At 59.4% G+C, this 18,685-nt stretch overlaps 1 protein-coding gene across 1 annotated transcript; it reads right to left on the bottom strand.

The window, feature by feature from the left end:
• Positions 1–1,349: 1,349 nt before the first annotated feature.
• Positions 1,350–15,141, bottom strand: SBK3 (SH3 domain binding kinase family member 3; the record flags this gene model as incomplete). Its single annotated transcript, XM_084612941.1, has 6 exons — positions 1,350–1,543; positions 2,924–3,054; positions 3,663–3,735; positions 12,436–12,988; positions 13,905–14,107; positions 14,934–15,141. 6 exons carry the CDS (start codon positions 15,139–15,141, stop codon positions 1,350–1,352), a joined length of 1,362 nt encoding a protein of 453 aa, XP_084469067.1.
• Between the last annotated feature and the right edge of the window lie 3,544 nt (positions 15,142–18,685).

The raw sequence follows: 18,685 nt of genomic DNA, 5'->3' as shown, positions 1-18,685 counted from the left end.
TCCAGTGTTTCACCACCCTCCTAGTGAAAAAGTTTTTCCTAATATCCAATCTAAACCTCCCCCACTGCAACTTGAGACCATTACTCCTCGTTCTGTCATCTGCTACCATTGAGAACAGTCTAGAGCCATCCTCTTTGGAACCCCCTTTCAGGTAGTTGAAAGCAGCTATCAAATCCCCCCTCATTCTTCTCTTCTGCAGGCTAAACAATCCCAGCTCCCTCAGCCTCTCCTCATAACTCATGTGTTCTAGACCCCGAATCATTTTTGTTGCCCTTCGCTGGACTCTCTCCAATTTATCCACATCCTTCTTGTAGTGTGGGGCCCAAAACTGGACACAGTACTCCAGATGAGGCCTCACCAATGTTGAATAGAGGGGAACGATCACGTCCCTCGATCTGCTCGCTATGCCCCTACTTATACATCCCAAAATGCCATTGGCCTTCTTGGCAACAAGGGCACACTGCTGACTCATATCCAGCTTCTCGTCCACTGTCACCCCTAGGTCCTTTTCCGCAGAACTGCTGCCGAGCCATTCGGTCCCTAGTCTGTAGCTGTGCATTGGGTTCTTCCGTCCTAAGTGCAGGACCCTGCACTTATCCTTATTGAACCTCATCAGATTCCTTTTGGCCCAATCTTCCAATTGGTCTAGGTCCTTCTGTATCCTATCCCTCCCCTCCAGCGTATCTACCACTCCTCCCAGTTTAGGATCATCCGCAAATTTGCTGAGAGTGCAATCCACACCATCCTCCAGATCATTTATGAAGATATTGAATAAAACCGGCCCCAGGACCGACCCTTGGGGCACTCCACTTGATACCGGCTGCCAACTAGACATGGAGCCATTGATCACTACCCGTTGAGCCCGACAATCTAGCCAGCTTTCTACCCACCTGAATGATTGCCCCCATTTCAAAGATGGAGAGCTGAGGCCCGGAGACAGGCAGTGACAGGCCCAAGGACTCTGTAGCAGAGCTGGAACTTGAATCTCAATCTCCCAGAAGTTCCGCCTTAACAACTAGCTCATCCTCCTCTTCTAAATGTACAGCCTCTCTGCAGGAGGGACTAGTTGTGCAGAAGAAAGGAGCTGCGCTGGGCTGTCTGGCTGGGGCAGGTCGTGGTAGGGTAAGAACTTGGCCTGACCCTGGCCTGGCTGGGAGTGAGCAGAGTAGACTGACAGCGTCCCAACGGGGGAGGAGAGGAGGGACTGACGGAGGCTGCAGGAATTACCTGGGCAAAGACAGTTACTGCAGGGGACTGTTGTGCAGCACTGACCAATGGTGTCTCCCCAACACCCCCTCAGAGCTGGGCACTGGTATCTCCCCAGGCCCCTCCCCGCCCCCACCTCCTACTCACAGCTGGTCAATGGGGTTCTCCCATTCCCAGGCCTCTAGTTCCCATGGTGCTGCTCCTCCCCCGAGGAGTCTCCTCCAGCCCCGCAGGCTCGGGCAGGCCTCCAGCATGAAGGTGATGAGGGGCGCAGACACCAGAAGGAGCAGGACCAGGGTGCAGAGAGTGGCCCAGATGGCGAGGGACATGGCCGGCCCTGCAACATGGAAAGGGACATCATGAGAGCCATGTGCAAAGCAGTATGTGGGCTGCCGTGCCCGCACTCGTCACAGAGCAGCTGCCCTGTAGCAGAGATCCCGTGTGAGCTCCCGGAGGCCTAGATCTAAGGGGGAATCATGCTGCAGGGGGCACGTTCCCCTGACGGGAGGTCTAAGTCATGGAGGCTGTTGGGAGGCCCCTCCCTTTGCCCAGCACAGCCCTGAGGGGTTGGAGGAGCAGGGAATGGCCCAGGTTTGCTCAAGCTGCACTGGGATTCTGTGCAAAGGCCTCACAAGAGCCAGCGACGGACGCAGCAGCCCAGACCCTGTCGCCCCTCTCCAGCGTGGCTGGCAGTTCCTGTGAGGTGACCTTGCCTTGGAAGAGGGGCAGCACGAGGTCTTGGCACCAGCTGTGTCCTCAGGCAAGGGTGGACATGGGATGTAAGCGATGTCGAGGACATGGCGGTGGGTGTAACAGGCCAGAGGAGACTAAGCTTTCCCAAGTAACCAGCCTGCCACCTTTGGATAGAGTTGCCAACTTTCTAATCGCACAAAACCAAACACCTTTGCCCCTTCCCTGAGGCCCGCCCCCTACTCATTCCATCCCCCCTCCCTCTGTCGCTCGCTCTCCCCCACCCTCACTCACTTTCACTGTGCTGGAGCACGGCGTTAAGGTGCAGGAGGGGTGAGGGCTCTGGGGTGGGGCCGGGGATGAGGGGTTTGGGGTGCAGGAGTGCTCCGGACTGGGGCCAAGGGGTTTGGAGTGTGAGAACCGGCTCAGGGCTGGGGGTTGGAGTGCGGAAGGCAGTGCAGGGTGCAGGCTCTGGGAGGGGGCTTAGGGCAGTGGCCGGGAGTTGGGGTGCAGGCTCGGGGAGGGAGTTAGGGTGCAGGAGGGGGTTCCGAGCTGGGGCTGGGGGTCGGGGTGTGGGTAGGGGTTCAGGCTCCAGCTGGGCAGCGCTTACCTCAGGTGGCTCCCGGTTGGTGGTGCAGTGGGGCTAAGGCAGTTTCCGTATCTGTCCTGGCTCCGCACAGCTCTCGGAAGCAGCCGGTGTGTCCGCCTCCTAGGCACAGGGCTGGCAGGTGCCACCTCTGCAGCTCCCATTAATCGTGGTTCCTGCCCAATGGGAGCTGTGGAGTCGGCACTTGGGGCGGGGGCAGCATGTGGAGTCTCTCTGATTGCCCCTGCGCCTAGGGGCTGCAGGGACATGCTGGCAGCTGCCGGGAGCCGCACGGAGCCAGGAGAGGCAGGGAGCCTGCCTCAGCCCCGCTGCACCACTGACCAGACTTTTAACGGCCCGGCCAGCGGTGCTGACCGGAGCTGCCAGGGTCCCTTTTCGACTGGGTGTTCCAGTCTAAAACTGGACACCTGGCAACCCTACCTTTGGCATGTGCTGTTGCCGAAAGGATGCCCAGGCCCTGGCCCTGCCAGCACTCCTCCTGGAGACCCAGCTCCCGCTCATCCTCTTCCCTCTGAGACCCTAACCCGTCCCCACTCTGCCCGCCTGGGGGCCTTGGGGGAGAGGGTGAAGAGGCACAAGTGGTGGGCGGGGGAGCCTTGGGGGAAAAGACGTGAGAGGTAGGCAGGGGAGGCCTCGGGAGAAGAGAGGCAGATGGGGGGTAGGTTTGCCAACCCTCACGGTTTCACCGGGAGTCTCCCAGAATCGGGCTCTATCTCCCAGAGGCTATGGAAGCCAAACTGGGAGATTTTAGGCCACTAAAAGTCCAGCGGCACAGTGGGGCTAAGGCAGGCACCCTGAGGCCCCTGGAGGGGGGCAGGGGTCTCTGCGCGCAGCCCCCGCCCTGAGCACTGACTCCGCAGCTCCCATTGGCCAGGAACTGGCAGATGTCAGATGGGGCTTCTGCCCCCAGAGCCTGCTAGAACCACCCCTCCAGGGCCATCCAGCCAGAGACGAGCTCCTGGGGGTGCTGCATGGCCTGGGGGTGACTCCCGCTGGGGCCAGTGGGTTTGCTGCCGTAACCCAATGGGGAGAGAATGTCCAGGTCCCCGCTGTGCCGAGCTGCAGGGCACAGAAGCTGTTACAGCCCCACATGTAGAGCACGGGCTCAGCTCACGCCGGCGCCCTGGTCAAGCCCTGGGGCAGGGTTCGTGGGACTCACCAATAGCTGGTAACCGTGTCTCTGACGTGAGCCAGGGACACGTTCAGAGACAGCTGGGGAGCCAGCAGGGGCCCTGGTGGGAGATGCGGGAGTGAGAGCCTGGCCAGGGAGCTACAGAGAAACCAGAGTCAGACTAGTATCTCGGCTGCAGCTGGTGTAGACATACCCGGCCTAGCTAGTTCCCATAGCACAAAGTGCACATCCAGACAGGTTAGCCTGGGGAGCACTTACCAGGGACCGGGAACCCGAGCTATCTGGCTCAGTTATGTCTACATGAGCTGCAATCACTGCACACAACTGCAAAATAGACAGATCCAAAGCAGGCTGTCAGGAAGGGGGCAGATCCTCGGGCGGAGGGGCAAAGACCACATGGGGGGCGATGGGGAGGCCCTGAATGTGGGGAGAGGGGAGAGTCTCAGCCTCCACATCACAACACCAGTGAGTGTCTGGCTAGTTTTGAAGCCAACCGCAGGATTTCAGGGCCTCCCTCCTGCCCTGTGAGTGCCGCGGGGCTGGCGACAAGGCGTATGCTGATAGGGGTGTGCCCTGGTGGGGACCAGCAGGTAGATCCCCTGGTGGCAGGTGGGGGATTCCCACACAGCATGCAGCCCAGGGGATTTCCCAGCAGGGCAGAGCTTCTAAGCCAGACACCAATTCCCAGACTGGGGGGAGGTTCCCCCTCTGGAGTAAGGTGCAGGGTCACTGTGGGGGATATCGGGGTCCCCTTTGCCTGGCCTGGCAGGGTCACCGATGATCATGAGCCCATCTAAGTCTAGCAGTGTTTGGGGTTCCCTTGCAGCCCCAGCTCCTGGAACCCTGGGATCTGGGCTGTCTCTGCTTTTGGTTAAACAAAGTCAGGTCCCAGCGCTGGGAGTTGGGAAGAGAAGCTGGAAACGGGGGCCCCAGGAGGCTCTGTTGCCGGGAGGCAGAGGGATCCCATCCTGCTTCTCAGTGGCAACAGGCCCTGGGGCCCCCGCGCTCGGCGTCCTGCTGAGATGGGTTGGCTTTTCTATGGCCTGCCGGGGCACTCACCCTCCAGCCAGCAGGACCATGGTTAGGGACCACGTGGGGTGAAGTGGCCCATTAACACCCTGCAGTCATAGGGAAAAAAGGGAGGTTAGTGGGTTACAGATTGTTGTAAAAAGCCATAAATCCAGTGTCTTTATTAAGACCACAATTTTTAGTGTCCATGAATTGAAGCTCTCTGGCATTTTTTTTTTAAAGTGTTGTGCAGGTTTCCTTGGAGGATGAGGACTGAGAGGTCAGCTATAGCGTGATCGCTCGGTGAAAAGTGCATATGAGACCATAGTGCTTGTCTGGTTTCACCAACCTAGTTGTTATTGGGGCATTTAGTGCACTGGGTGAGGTTACATCTCATGTTGTGCTCGGCATGTGTAGGACCCATGGCTCTTTAAAGGTGTGTTGTGTGGGGGGTGTTGATCATGGTAGCAGTGGAGATATGGCTGCAGGTTTTGCATCTGTTGTTTTGGCAAGGTCCGGTGCTGCTTTGAGTTGCTAGGTCCTGGTCTGTGGGGAGCTTGCTTCTGATGATGAGATTGGAGGATTGTTCGAACGCCAGAAAAGATTGCTTTCAGGATGGGGTCCCTGTTGAGTATGGGGTGTCATTGTTTGATTTTACCCCATATGGGAGCCCACATGGGGTGACAGCTGACAACTAGGGGTATGTGGTCGGAGGAGGCTTTCTTTCCATATTGAACCAGGTTCTCTTAGGATATTTGGTGGGTCGTTCCATGGGGTGAGTTGGGTGTCGTCAGACGTCACCGGTGTGGTGCTCTGCTCCGTTCAATGTTGATAACAGTCAGCCGTGTGCGTGTGTTCCCTCTGTGTGCTGCTCTGTGCAGATCGCTGACACAGCAGGCCCCGAGAGAAACCCCAATGACCACAGACTCTGATAAGGTAGGAAGGCACCTGGCCAGGTTTATTGCCAAACGAAACACAGTGTCTAGCTCCCCGGATCAGATGTCTATGGTTCTGCTAGTACATATTTGCTCCCTGACAATGGACGCAACTCAATCAGTGGTGGGACCCTCCACTGGCCCCTAGGCTGGACAAAGAAACCTCCTCAGGGGTGCATTCTTATACACAGGTACAAACAAGTGACACATCACTCCTGACGTATTGAGGTACAACCCCTCTGAGTGTTGGGGTGCTGCCTCTCTCCTGGTACATGTTGGTTCGAAAAAACAAGCCTATCCATCATATTATCCTTTTGACCCTGTCTTTTCATAGAATCATAGAATATCAGGGTTGGAAGGGACCTCAGGAGGTCATCTAGTCCAACCCTCTGCTCAAAGCAGGACCGATCCCTGACTAAATCATCCCAGCCAGGGCTTTGTCAAGCCTGACCTTAAAAACTTCTAGGGAAGGAGATTCCACCACCTCCCTAGGTAACGCATTCCAGTGTTTCACCACTCTCCTAGTGAAAAAGTTTTTCCTAATATCCAACCTAAACCTCCCCCACTGCAACTTGAGACCATTACTCCTTGTTCTATCATCTGCTACCACTGAGAACAGTCTAGAGCCATCCTCTTTGGAACCCCCTTTCAGGTAGTTGAAAGCAGCTATCAAATCCCCCCTCATTCTTCTCTTCTGAAGACTAAACATCCCCAGTTCCCTCAGGTCCCAGTTTTAGGATGGGTCAGCCTATTCCTCATTATCTCTGTGGAATGTGTTCGTACCAGACTGTTCTGGTGCCATCCTGGCCCATGTTTAACCTATTAGTGCTTGATCCCCTTTAGATATGTGTATATGTCCAATTAGCAGCCTTCTCCTTGCCAGCTTTTGTGAGCAGAGCGTGCCTCCTGCTCACAGCTTAGCTTTGCTTTATGTTAGCAAAGTCTTGACCATTACTTTAGTTCAGGCCTTAGGCCTCATACCAGGTCTCTGATACCAAAGGTTTACGTTTCAGGGCCTCATCTTACTACATTGGGTACCATGGACACTGGATCCCTGAGGCTGGCGAAGGGAGTGGGGGTATCTGGGTGCCACCACCATGGCAAACCTGAGGCTGGCGAGGGTGGTGGTGGGTGGAGTCGGCCCATTGCTGCTGCCACTTGATCCCTGAGGGAGGGGTGTAGGCCTGGTGTCAGCACCACTGGATCACTCAGGCCAGCAGGGGGAAGGGGGGAGCAGCCAGATGAAGCCACCAATGGATCCATGGTGCTGGCTGGTGGGTGGCCAGGTGCTGCCCCTCCCTCCACTGGATCCCTGAGGCCAGCAAGGGGGCAGGGGAGAGCTTGCTACTGCCCCCACAGGATGTCTGAATTTGTTCAGAGGGGGCAGAGGTGGGTTGTGGCTGGGTGTTGCGTGTGTGTGTGTGTGAATGAATCCCTGAGAGGAAGGGTGCTCAGATCCTGCTGCCATTAGATCCCTGAGGCTGGCAGGGGTGGGGGCAGCTGGGGGTCACCATGATGGGATCCCTTAATATGTCAGGGAGGGTAGGAGTCATCTGGTTGCCTCCACCACTTGGATCCCTGAGGCCATGTGGGTGAGCCATGTTCAGGTGATTGCCACTCCCAAAGAGCCAGTCACTCACCATAGGTCAATTACACCTTAGATCTCACACCAAAGACAACACTTGTAGCCAATCCTGTAATAAACTATGTAGAGATTGATTAATAGGAAAAGGAAACAAGTGGGTGATTTACAATGTTAAAGCAGGTAAACACATACCCACACAAACGAGTTCCACTCTTAAATTTCAAAAAGTAATAGAAGCTTCTATGACAAGCAAGGTCTGTGTGGCCTTCAGGGCTAACCCAGGCCAAGCACTGGGGGCCTCTTGCTTATACCTAGAAAACCTTGCCCCCCACAGCACAAGCAGCATAAAGATACAGTTCCTCCTTGTTAGGGGGTTTTATTCCCTTCCCCCTTCAGCTTGGAGCTGCAAACTCAGCAAACTCAAATTCACTTTCAAGACTCATCTTCATGGGGATGGGAAGAGTAACAACAAAGTACTTTGTCCTCTTTAGTGTTCCACTCTAGTCCAGTAGTTTTCAAACTGCTGGTCGTGACCCAGTATTGGGTCGCGGAACGTAAGGCACTGGGTCACGGTGGCTCTGGTCAGCACTGCCGACTGGGCCATTAAAAGTCCCATCAGTGGTGCTGCCTGGCTAAGGCAGGCTAGTCCCTACCTGTTCTGACACTATGCTGCACCGTGGAAGTGGCCAACAGCAGGTCCAGCTCCTAGGCGGGGGAGCCACAGGGCTCTGCACGCTGCCTCCACCCCGAGCACTGGCTCCACACTCCCATTGGCTGGTTCCCAGCCAATGGGAGCTGGAGGGGTCAGTGTCTGTGGGCAAGAGCCATGTGGAGCTGCTTGCGTGCCTCTGCCTAGGAGATGGACCTGCTGCTGGCCGCTTCCGGGGCGCAGCACAGTCTGCAGTGCCAGGCCAGGCAGGAAGCCTGCCTTAGCACCCCCACTGTGCTGCTGACCGGGAGCTGCCCGAGGTAAACCCATGCCCCAACCCCACGCCCCAATCCCCTGCCCCAGCCCTGAGCCCCCCCCAAAACCGGAGCCCCTCATTCCCAGCCCCATATGCTCTCCCCCATACCCCAATGCTCTGCCCCAGCCCTGAGCCACTCCCAAACCCCTCATCCCCAGCTCCATTGGGTCATGTGCGTCAACAATTTTCTTCAACTGGGTCACCAGAAAAAAAGTTTGAAAACCACTGCTCTAGTCTGTCTGGTGTGGACAGGCCTTCCTTGTCCTAAAGGACACAACACCTTCTGCTGGAGACCAGAACTTCACACTAGTTAATGTATCTTCCTTTCTGGTGACACAGTCATGGTGGCTTATAACAAATGCTTAACTATGACCTTCCAAGATGGGATAGATACAGATGCTATACGTGAGATTAATGCAGGCAGTAATTTACAAGCATTCCATAAAGACTAAACATATTCTTATAATTCTAATACATCTTCTACCAATCCCAACACACAGCTGAGCCAGACTGGTTCCAACCATATGTGTGTCAATGTTCGTTTGAGACATGGGGACCTTGGCATGAACTGGCACCTGCTCTGCCAGCATCCCAGGGGGTGTCTGGACCCTAGGTCAAGGTGCTTGTAGCACGGGTGTACCTGAGATGGGGTGCCAAGGAGGGGCACAAAGAGGTTGGGGTGCAGGATCAGTTACCTGCAGATGGGGAATGATCTGGAGGAGTGGCCAGGCGGTGCCCACAGCTCCCTGGTCCTTACCAGGAGACAGAGCCAGAGAGCACCACCAGGACCTGGCCCAGGCTCAAAGGCTACCACTCTTGGGGCTAGCAAGCCACCACCTCTGGCTTGGGGGGATAAGCTCCCTGAGGCAGGGCTGAATGGAGATGGGTCCAAGACTCTGTCCCAAGTTGCGGAAACTAAGGTCCAGCCAAGCGGTGCTGTGACTCCAAACCCCACCAGCAAGGAGGGATGGGTCCCCCTCCCTGCCCCAGCAGCTGAATTTCATACTGAACTGCCAAGGGATTCCCTGCTTAGAAAAGCTGAGGGCCCCGCCGGCCACAGCCCTGCAAACCCTCTTCAGGAGGATGGCAGGGAAAGATTCCTGTGGGGAAGGGATTCCTGTGCTGGGCGTGGGTCCCCCGGGGAAAATTAAGTCTTGGGGGATCAGGAGACAGCTGGTGCTTCCCCAAGGGTGCTGCCGCAGGCTACTGTACCTGGCCCATGACGTCTCCCTCGGGCCAGCAGGGGATCTAGTGCACCAAGCACAAGTTGCTGCAGAACTTTTACCAGCCCAGAGTCTCAGAAGCAGTCCAGCAGTACTGCAAGTCCTGTGAGCCCTGCCAGAGGGTGGGGAAAGCCCAGGGTAAGTGTAGAGCAGCCCTGAGACCACAGCCCATCACAAAGACACCCTGTCAGCAGGTGGCCATGGCCAGGGTGGATTCTTTAAAACAAAAGACTCCCAAGTCACAGCCCTGGGGTTACGAGACAACTCCAGAGGGAGCCTGCAAATATGCAGGAGCATCCTGCATCCCTGCCTCACCAGCCCCTGGGGCACCAGAGCCCCAGAGACATGGTTGGGTTAAGACCAACCTCGCAGGGTATGATGAAGTAGGAAGCTTTTGTTATATTTGTGTGACCCCTAAATTTTGCATGATTGTCCAGTGTGGGAAAGGGGACTGTTTGCCCCCTGGGCAGGCTAGGAGACACAGGTATGAATGTCGTCCAGCTTTCTGAGCTACAACAGGTCACAGGAAAAGGACTGGCTGAGGCCAACCCCAGATCAGTGGAAAATCCAGAAGATAACAGAAAACCCAGTCCCCAGGACATGGACACCTAGCACCCAATGGCCCAGAGGGGGATGGTTTCCCCCCCACCCTTCCCGGCCCCTGCAGGGAAGCTGGGCACAGGCCCCAGCTTGAGAACAGGACTGGAGAGGTGGGAGGCGGGAGGTAAGAACTGGCTACTGGAAGGAGTTGGGGCTCTCACCTGGGAACTGAATAAGCAGGTCAGGTCGAGGGACCCAGAACCTGAACATGGGGTTCCCTACAGCTTGGCTTGGCTCTGTGCTGGTCGGAACGAACTATGCTTTAACCTCCAGCTCTCTGTGCTGAGCTAAGGACGGCCGGTGCTGTGTGTCGCTGACTAAAAACCCAACTGCTTGGAAGGCACGAGTGTCATTGCAAATACTGGCTGAGATGCACTGGTCCCTGCAGAGTGGACAATCTTTCCCAGGAGTCTGTCTCAGCTGGATGCACTGGGCAGAGCTCATGGGGGTGAAGCAGGAGGGCTGCAGCCCAGAGGTTCAGTCTTAGGAGGTGATGAGACCGCGTGGTGCAGGAAGTGATACCCCATGGCGGTCTGGCACACTGAAGTGGTTCTCCCTAAAGACTGTTCCAAAGCAGGAGGCACGGCACCAATCCTCTGGACTTGTGACAGAGGGGAAAAACCTACACTGATCCCCCTAATGCTCAAGGGATCGTTTTGTACCCCAGCTTAGGGCTCCAGACACCCCAGGCTGCAGCCAAGACAGCTGACACATGGAGAAATGTGGGTGCATTGCCCTCCTCCCTCCCCGGCTGATGAAGGGGAGGAGAGAGCGGCAGCACCCCAGCCCAGTTTCAAACCCAAAGGTTTTGGGGTGGCAGAAGGGCACAGGCCATGTGAAAACGCCCCATGTGTCAGCCGACAGACCAGACCTAAGGGAGGATGTGAAAAATCCACAGCCCTGTGTGGTGTAGTTAAGGCGAACAAATCCCCATGTAGACAGCGCTGGGTCGAGGGAAGAATTCTTCCATCCACACAGCTATTGCACCTCGAGGAGGTGGCTTCCCTCTGCTGCTTTGGTTCCCGGGAGAGCCCTGTGGTTCAGCGGATACCGATTTCTGTCTGCCGATATCTGCATCCACAGATAGAAATGTGTATCCGTGCAGGGCTCTGCTGATGGAGGAGGTCAGACCGAGTGAGACAGGGACAGAGCTTTGAACCTTCATTTCTCTGTGCTCCCCAAGGGCTTCCTGCACTGGGGGCCAGTCGACAAATAAACCTGCCTGTGTGACAGCGCTGGCTGAGTGTCCCTGCACATGCTGGCAGAGGGGTGTGTTGCTCCCTACGATTGTACAAGTCTCTCTCAGGGGTCTGTCTCAGTGGGACTCCCTGAACGGAGCTCAAGGGTGGTGCAGTGGGGCTGACGGCTCAGAGATCCAGCCTAAGGAGGCGGTGAGGCCGTGTGGCTTACTCTGGAGAAAGAGTGAGAGCCCTAGGGGGTCTGGCACACTGACAGGCTCCTCCCAGGGACTGTTACAAAGCTGGGGCCATAGCCCCGATCCTGTGGATCTATGTCAAAGGTTTATAAAGCAGAGTCAGGAGAATCCCCCAACCCTGCAGGAAGCTGCTCCAGGCATTAGTTTGCTTCATTTCAAAATCTGCACCTTATTCCCAGCCTGCATCAGCCTGGTTTGAGCAGTGGGTCTGGTTCTGCCTTTGCCCTGGGGGAGCACAGAGCCCCCTGCTCTCCGAAATCTCCTCCCTGGCCAGGTACCCAGAGGCTGGGATCACAGGACCCTCCTCTGGGTGGAGATACTTAATCCACTGAGCTTCTTCAGCCTCTCCCTGCCTGGCAGGTTCCCAGCCCCCAAATCCTTCTTGTAGCTCTTCTCTGCCCCCTCCCTGCTAGTCCCTGTCCTGTTTGCAGTGAGCTGAGCCCAGGGCCCAGTAACGGTCCCACTTACCCTCCCTGACCATGCTGGGTACCCCTTGCTGCTCCAGCCCGTAGCCACAGCCCTACGCTGGGAGCCGCTGGCCAATGGGCCGCCTTGAGCTCAGAGTGCCCCCCATGGCTGGGCTCATCACCCGTGACTTACTGCACACACAGGCAGGCTCCTTTGCCCACCCAGCAGGGGTTGGCGCTGTCGGAGGGGAACAGGCTCCTTGAGCCCAGCCCTTGGCAAGGGCAGCTCTGGCAGGGAGCCCCGGGCTGCCCCTTTGTCTCAGGATCCTCAGCAGGAACTGATCGGAATGGGGGCCGAGGAGACAGAGGGGTGGCAGGAGATGGAAGCTATGGCAGGGGGTGCTGGCTTCCCTCCCCCTCCGCTCCTGCCAGTGCCTCCTCCCTTTTCCTCTGCTCCTTCCTCCCCTCCCCCCACCTCTTTTCCCAATTTGGACTGGGGCCTGCCCCCCGCAGCTTGGGCAGAGCTCTCGGTGGGGGGGGCTGTGCTGCAGGCAGCACCTGGGCTGCTTCGGGGGTGTTCCTGACTGTGCTGCTCTCCGGCCAGGCTCTGGCTGTGCCCCTGGCCCCCCAGTCCCCCGGCACCATCCAGCTCCCGGAGGCTGCTTGCCAGCCAGACCAGGGGCAGGTACTTGTGCACCTCGATGGCTGGGCTGCGGCGGTTGGGGTCGAGGGTCAGCAGCCGCCGGAACATCTCCTGGGCGGCGGAGCTGAAAGCCCTCCAGGGTGCCGGCACCTCCCCCGGAACCGTGCTGTTCTGCCAGGCGCCGAACTCCTCAAACTGGGGGTCGGGGCTGACAGCCACGTCCCAGGGGAAGCAGCCGGTGCCAAGGCAGAAGAGCAGCACCCCGAAGGCCCACACGTCCAGGCTGGCGTCCAGCTCCAGCGTCTCCGAGGCCTCAAGCAGGCAGAGCTCGGGCGGCGCGTAGGGCAGAGTGCCCGACATGGCGCAGACGGGCGTGCCCTCCAGCCGCGTCAGCCCGAAGTCGCCCAGCTTCACCCGCCGGCACTCGCAGTCGAAGAGCAGCACGTTGTCCAGCTTGATGTCCCGGTGCACCAGGGCTTTGCCGTGCATGAAGTCCAGGGCCTCAGCCAGTTGGGCTGCACAGCGCTTCACCTGGGCCTCTGGGAGACCCTCCTGTGGGGGCATGGGGGTTACACAAGGGCAGCCCTGGCCTCCCACCAACAGCACCCCCTTTGGGGACCTCCTCACACAGTGCCCCACCAGGGACCTCCCCCACATAGCGCACAGCGCCCCCTTCGGAGACCTCCCCACACAGTGCCCCACCAGGGACCTCCCGCTCACAGCGCACAGCGCCCCCTTTGGGGACCTCCCCACACAGTGCCCCACCAGGGACCTCCCGCTCACAGCGCACAGCGCCCCCTTTGGGGACCTCCCCACACAGTGCCCCACCAGGGACCTCCCCCACACAGCGCCACAGCGCCCCCTCCAGAGCTCCTCCGCACAGCACCCCAGCACCCCCTCTGGGGACCTCCCCTGCACCCCCTCTCGGGACCTCCCCACAGAGCACCCCCACTGGAGACCTCCCCGTCACAGTGCAGCTCCCCCCCACAGCACCCTATGCTCCCTCTGGCCCCAACCCCTCAGCACCCCACAGTGCCCTGAACTGTAACTCCCCACAGCACACCAGTGTCTCCTCCAGCATCTCCCATGCTTCACCCCAGGTCCCAAGGCCTCCTGTTGAGAGCCCATTCTGCATCCCTTGCTCCCCTGCCCCAAGACTCCAGCCCACCAGCCGCTACTCCCCTGGAACCCTGAGACCCTGCACCCCAGCAACCCCTTCCCAGCCCTCTCCGCTGAGCCTCCAGCCACACACTCCCGAGACCCCCAGCACCGATCCCCCCTCCTCCACTCCCCAGCTCCCTGTTTCACAGGCCCCCCTGAGACCCAGTGGCCCATGCCCCTGCTCCCCATCCCATCCCCTGCTCTCCATCCCATCCCCTACTCAGCAGCCCTGCTGACATCTGATGCTCCGTCCCCTGATCGCCACTCCCCAGAACGCCCCTGCCCCCCCTGCCTCACACCAGCATACCCCGTCATGCACGATGGCACACAGGTCCCCAGCGGGCGCGAGTTCCTGGGCAAAGGCAAAGTGGGTGGGGCTCTCAAAGACAATGGGCAGAGTGCGCAGGAATCCGGCGTGGGCAGACAGGCAGAGCGCAATGCAGTACTCCCGCAGGAACGCCCGCCGCTCCGTCCTCTCCTTTGGCATCAGCTTCAACGCCAGGGCCGTGCCTGGGTACAAAGGGGGGGGTCAGTGTGTCCCAGCAGGGCCGTGCCTGGGTACAAAGGGGAGGTCAATGTGTCCCAGCAGGGTCAGGGCCTCGGTACAAAGGGGGAGGGGGTCAATGTGTTTCAGCAGGGGAAGGGCCTGGGTACAAAGAGAGTGTGGATGTGTCCCAACAGGGGGCGGAGCCTGGGTACAAAGTGGGGGTCAGTGTGTTTCATCAGGGGCAGTGCCTGGGCACAAAGGGGGGGTCGGTGTGCCCCAGCAGGGGGCAGTGCTTGGGCACAACCAGAGGGGGTGGAGGGGCCCTGTGGGCGGGCTCAGAGAGTACCATTGTGTCAGTAGCTTCTGGGAGTAGAGGGCCCCTTCTGTGGCTGCCCCCTCACCTCACTGACTGCTCCCCTGGGCCCCTGTGAGTTGGCAGTGGGTGCCCGAGTGGCTGGCCTGGCAGTTGCAATGGATCACCTGCCGGGTGGCATGGGGCCATCGGTGCCTGTGCCGGGAGCAGAGAGCAAAAGGGAGCTGGCTATTTTGAAGTAAGTGGTGTCAGACAGCAGCCGGGTGAGTCCCTGAGTTCCTGCCCCACTCCCTTCAGCACAGTGCCCCCTAGCACGCCCTGGGGCACTGGGGCCAGCACTGACTGCTGGGGAGAGCGCCCCCTACTGAGCCCCCACCCCCTGCAGCACAGCGCCTCACAGTGCCCCACTGGGGACAGCACTGACTGTGAGGAGACAGAGCCCTCTACGAGTCCCCACCCGGCTCCCTGCAGGGGCCCAATGCAGGCTGCGGCTACTCAGGCCTGGCCCACCCAGGAGCAGCTGGCGCTGCCCTCACCTTGCTCCCGGTGCTCTGCCAGCAGCACGTTGCCGTAGGTGCCCCTGCCCAGCTCCTTGATGATGGTGTATTGCTCCTGTAGCTCCAGCTGGGGCAGGCGGCGCGAGGTCACCTCCATCAGCCGCTCCAGGAACTCCGCGTTGTCCTCCACCTCAGGGAGCTCCATGCCACTCGCTGCCCGCACCTGAGTGGAGAAGGCAGTGCCCATCCAAGGAGAGCTATCCCCCCATGGGGCACCCACCGCACCCGCCTCCTGATGCCTAGAGCCAAGGGCGGGCAGTGGGGTCTACTGGGTTAGAGTGGGGAGGAAGGGCTGAGACACCTGGGTTCAATCACAGCTCCAGGAGGGAGTGGGGTTTGGTGGTAAGGGGAGTGTGGGAGCCAGGACTCCTGGGTTCTATTTCTGGCTCTGTCCCAGCTGAGCTGAGTGAATTCCCTTCAGCTCTCAATTTCCCTGCTCTGGGAAGTGCTCAGATATTTGCAGGCCTGAGCTGAGAGGTGTGAGATAAACCCAGTGACAGGTCAGCTCCTTCTCACTGCTGTTGAGGTGCTGCCCCTCCAGAGCAGGGCTCGGCGTCTGGCTGTCCCCACAGGGCCTCCTGCCATTGATTAGCACTACAGCTAGCTGGGAGGGCAGCCCGGGCCAGGCTGTATGGTGTGGGCCTGCCCCACTTGCTGCCACCCCTTGCTGCTGTGGGATGCGTATCTGCACATGGAGTGCTGCTGGCTCAGACATATGGGTCCAGAATCCCACCCACCTAGCTCAAGCACAGTGGGGGGGGGGGGCCGAGAGGGGCAGGGCTGGCTGGTTCTAGCATGGGGGGCACTGAGAGGGGCAGGGCTGGGTTGTTCTAGTGGGGGGGCACTGAGAGGGGCAGGGCTGGGTTGTTCTAGCTGGGGGGGGCACTGAGAGGGGCAGGGGCTGGCTGGTTCTAGCTGGGGGGCACTGAGAGGGGCAGAGCTGGGTTGTTCTAGCTGGGGGGGCACTGCGAAGGGCAGGGCTGGGTTGTTCTAGCTGGGGGGCACTGAGAGGGGCAGGGCTGGGTTGTTCTAGCAGGGGGGCACTGAGAGGGGCAGGGGCTGGCTGGTTCTAGCATGGGGGGGCACTGAGAGGGGCAGGGCTGGGTTGTTCTAGCTGGGGGGGCACTGCGAAGGGCAGGGCTGGGTTGTTCTAGCTGGGGGGCACTGAGAGGGGCAGGGGCTGGCTGGTTCTAGCATGGGGGGGCACTGAGAGGGGCAGGGCTGGGTTGTTCTAGCCGGGGGGCACTGAGAGGGGCAGGGCTGGGTTGTTCTAGCCGGGGGGGCACTGAGAGGGGCAGGGCTGGGTTGTTCTAGCAGGGGGGCACTGAGAGGGGCAGGGGCTGGCTGGTTCTAGCATGGTGGGGCACTGAGAGGGGCAGAGCTGGGTTGTTCTAGCTGGGGGGGGGCACTGAGAGGGGCAGGGGCTGCGTGATTTGCTCCCCAGCTCATGGGATGGGGAAACTGTGCAGAGTGCTGCTGTTGGGGGCCAAAGGCTGAGGTGCACGGGACGACATCCATGACCAGGCGTATGCCTGGCAAAGTACGTGCCCCTCTGTCTGGGCCAATTCCCCCTCCATGGCAGGGCCCTTATTCCACCCGCATGTGGGGCCCATCCCTACCCTCCTGGCACCCCCTGGACACCCTGGGGTGTCAGTGTGGGTAGCATCAGTCCCACTGTCTGAGTTAGATGAGGAAGACGGGGTCTAGGTGCGAGAGCAGGGAGGGTTGGGAGCCAGGGCTCCTCCTGACTGTGAAGTTCCCTCTAAGCTGCGTGGCCACAGGGCCGTGCAGCAGGCTATCAAGGACCGCACAGGCGCACAGCGGGGCGAGGCACCTCTCACCTGGCCCCGGCCTCAGCTACCACAGCGGGAAGAGGAGCTCTCCCCCAGCCCTGGGCTGCTGAGGTGAGAGAGGTCTGGGGGGAGTCCTCTCTCCCCTCTGCAACCCTGGGGCAGCCTGCACCCCAAACCTCTCAGCCCCAGCACCACCCCAGAGACCACACCCCCAGCCCAGAGTCCCCGCCCACACCCAAACTCCCTCCCAGAGCCCGCACCTCTCACCCCCTCCCACACCCCAACCCCCTTCCCCAGCCCTGAGCCCCCTCCCACTCTCCAAACCCCTCAGCCCCCCCCCCCCGCCGCCGCCACACGTCACCCCAGAGTGGTGCACAGTGATGCACATTCATTCTGCACATGGACGTAAAAAATTAGAGGGAACATTGCTGGGTTCTACCCCGGCTGTGGGAGGGGATTGGGGTCTAGTGGGTCCTAACTAGGGGTTGGGGCTGGGAACAGGAATCTTGGGCTTTTTCCGCAGCTCTGGGAAGCAGGGGTGAGGTCTAATGGTTAGAGCAGGGGGCTGGGCTCTGCCCCTGGTAGCCGAGCCCCAGTGCTGTTGCTGCCCCACACAGGGCTGATGCGAGGGAGTCATACCCACAGGGGAAATGCAGTCATGGGGTGGGGGCAGGGGGGAAGGCTGGTGCCTCTTTGTGCACAAGCCCTGCTGCCCGCCCAGCAAAGGCCACCTGTGAGCTTTGGCTAGGTGCTTCCTGCTGAGCTGGCCCTGGCCCTGATCCCATCCACCATGCGCCCCTACCCCCGTGGGGGAGACTGTCCCCCAGTGTGGGTCTAGGCCCAGGCCCTCCCAACCAGGGCGATCACCACCCCAGGTCTGGGACTGTCCCCACCCAGATGGGGGCTCCCTCTGCCTGCCAGGCTGCTGGATTTTCCTGTCTGCTAGCCAGTGCTAATTAGTGCTGATTGTGACTTGCCTGTGTCCCCAGGGCCTCCTGCTGGAGCTGCCAGCCCCGAGCGTGACTCGTGTGGGCAGCCCTGGAGCCTCACTCACCCCGCAGGGGTTACAGAGCAGGAGCTGCACCTGCCTGCGGGCCTGGCCCCAGTCCCCTCCCAAAGCAGAAAAGCAGATCCGAGCCGAGGGACCAGGGCTGGGTGCACAAAGAGCTCTGCGGTGCAGCGCCTGGCCCCCGGCCACCAGCGGACTGCACAGACCACAGTTCCTCAGCCCGCTCCCTCTGAGATAGTTTGGCCCCCAGCCCAGGTTTGTCACCCGGGACCCCTGTCCTAGAGCTGGGTTCCTGAGCCAGGTCAGCCCTGTCTCATGAAAACCCCCCAGGAGAGCTCCCTGCTTACAGCCCTAGCCCAGTGAGCAGTAAACTCTGCGAGGAGAGGGGAGAGCTAGGTTCAAATCCCGCCTCTACCTGCTGTGGTGCAGGTCTCCTGCTTCCCAGTAAATGCTCCAGCCACTGGGCTGCAGAGTCAAACTCCCTGGGGCTTTCGCACTTGCTGGCCCTGTAATTATTTCAGTCTTTATACACTATGGACCAGCTTCAACAGCAGAGACTAAGGGCAAGTCTATGCTACAAAATTAAGTCGACCTAAGTTACATGGACGTAGAAGCACCGCAGAAATTCGATTCTTTTTGTATGTCTACACAATGCTCCTTGTGTCGGCGGTGTGTGTCCTCACCAGGAGCGCTTGCACCACTTTAACTGTCAGCATGGGGCATTGTGGGACGGCTTCGGAAAGGTGGCAACAGGTGATATCAGTAACACAGTGTCTACCCTGGCACTGCGTCGACCTACCGACGGCGACCCAAACGCTACGCCTCTCGCAGTGAAGGAGTTATTAAGTCGGTGTAGTAGGCCAGTGGCTCCCAAGCTTTCCAGACTGCTATACCCTTTCGGGAGTCTGATTTGTCTTGCGTACCCCCAA

Source organism: Lepidochelys olivacea, assembly GCF_965140295.1.
Source record: "Lepidochelys olivacea isolate rLepOli2 genome assembly, chromosome: 23".
Lineage (NCBI taxonomy): Eukaryota > Metazoa > Chordata > Testudines > Cheloniidae > Lepidochelys > Lepidochelys olivacea.
The sequence above is the reverse complement of the archived record's forward strand: the minus strand, read 5'-3'. Positions and strand labels throughout refer to the sequence as shown.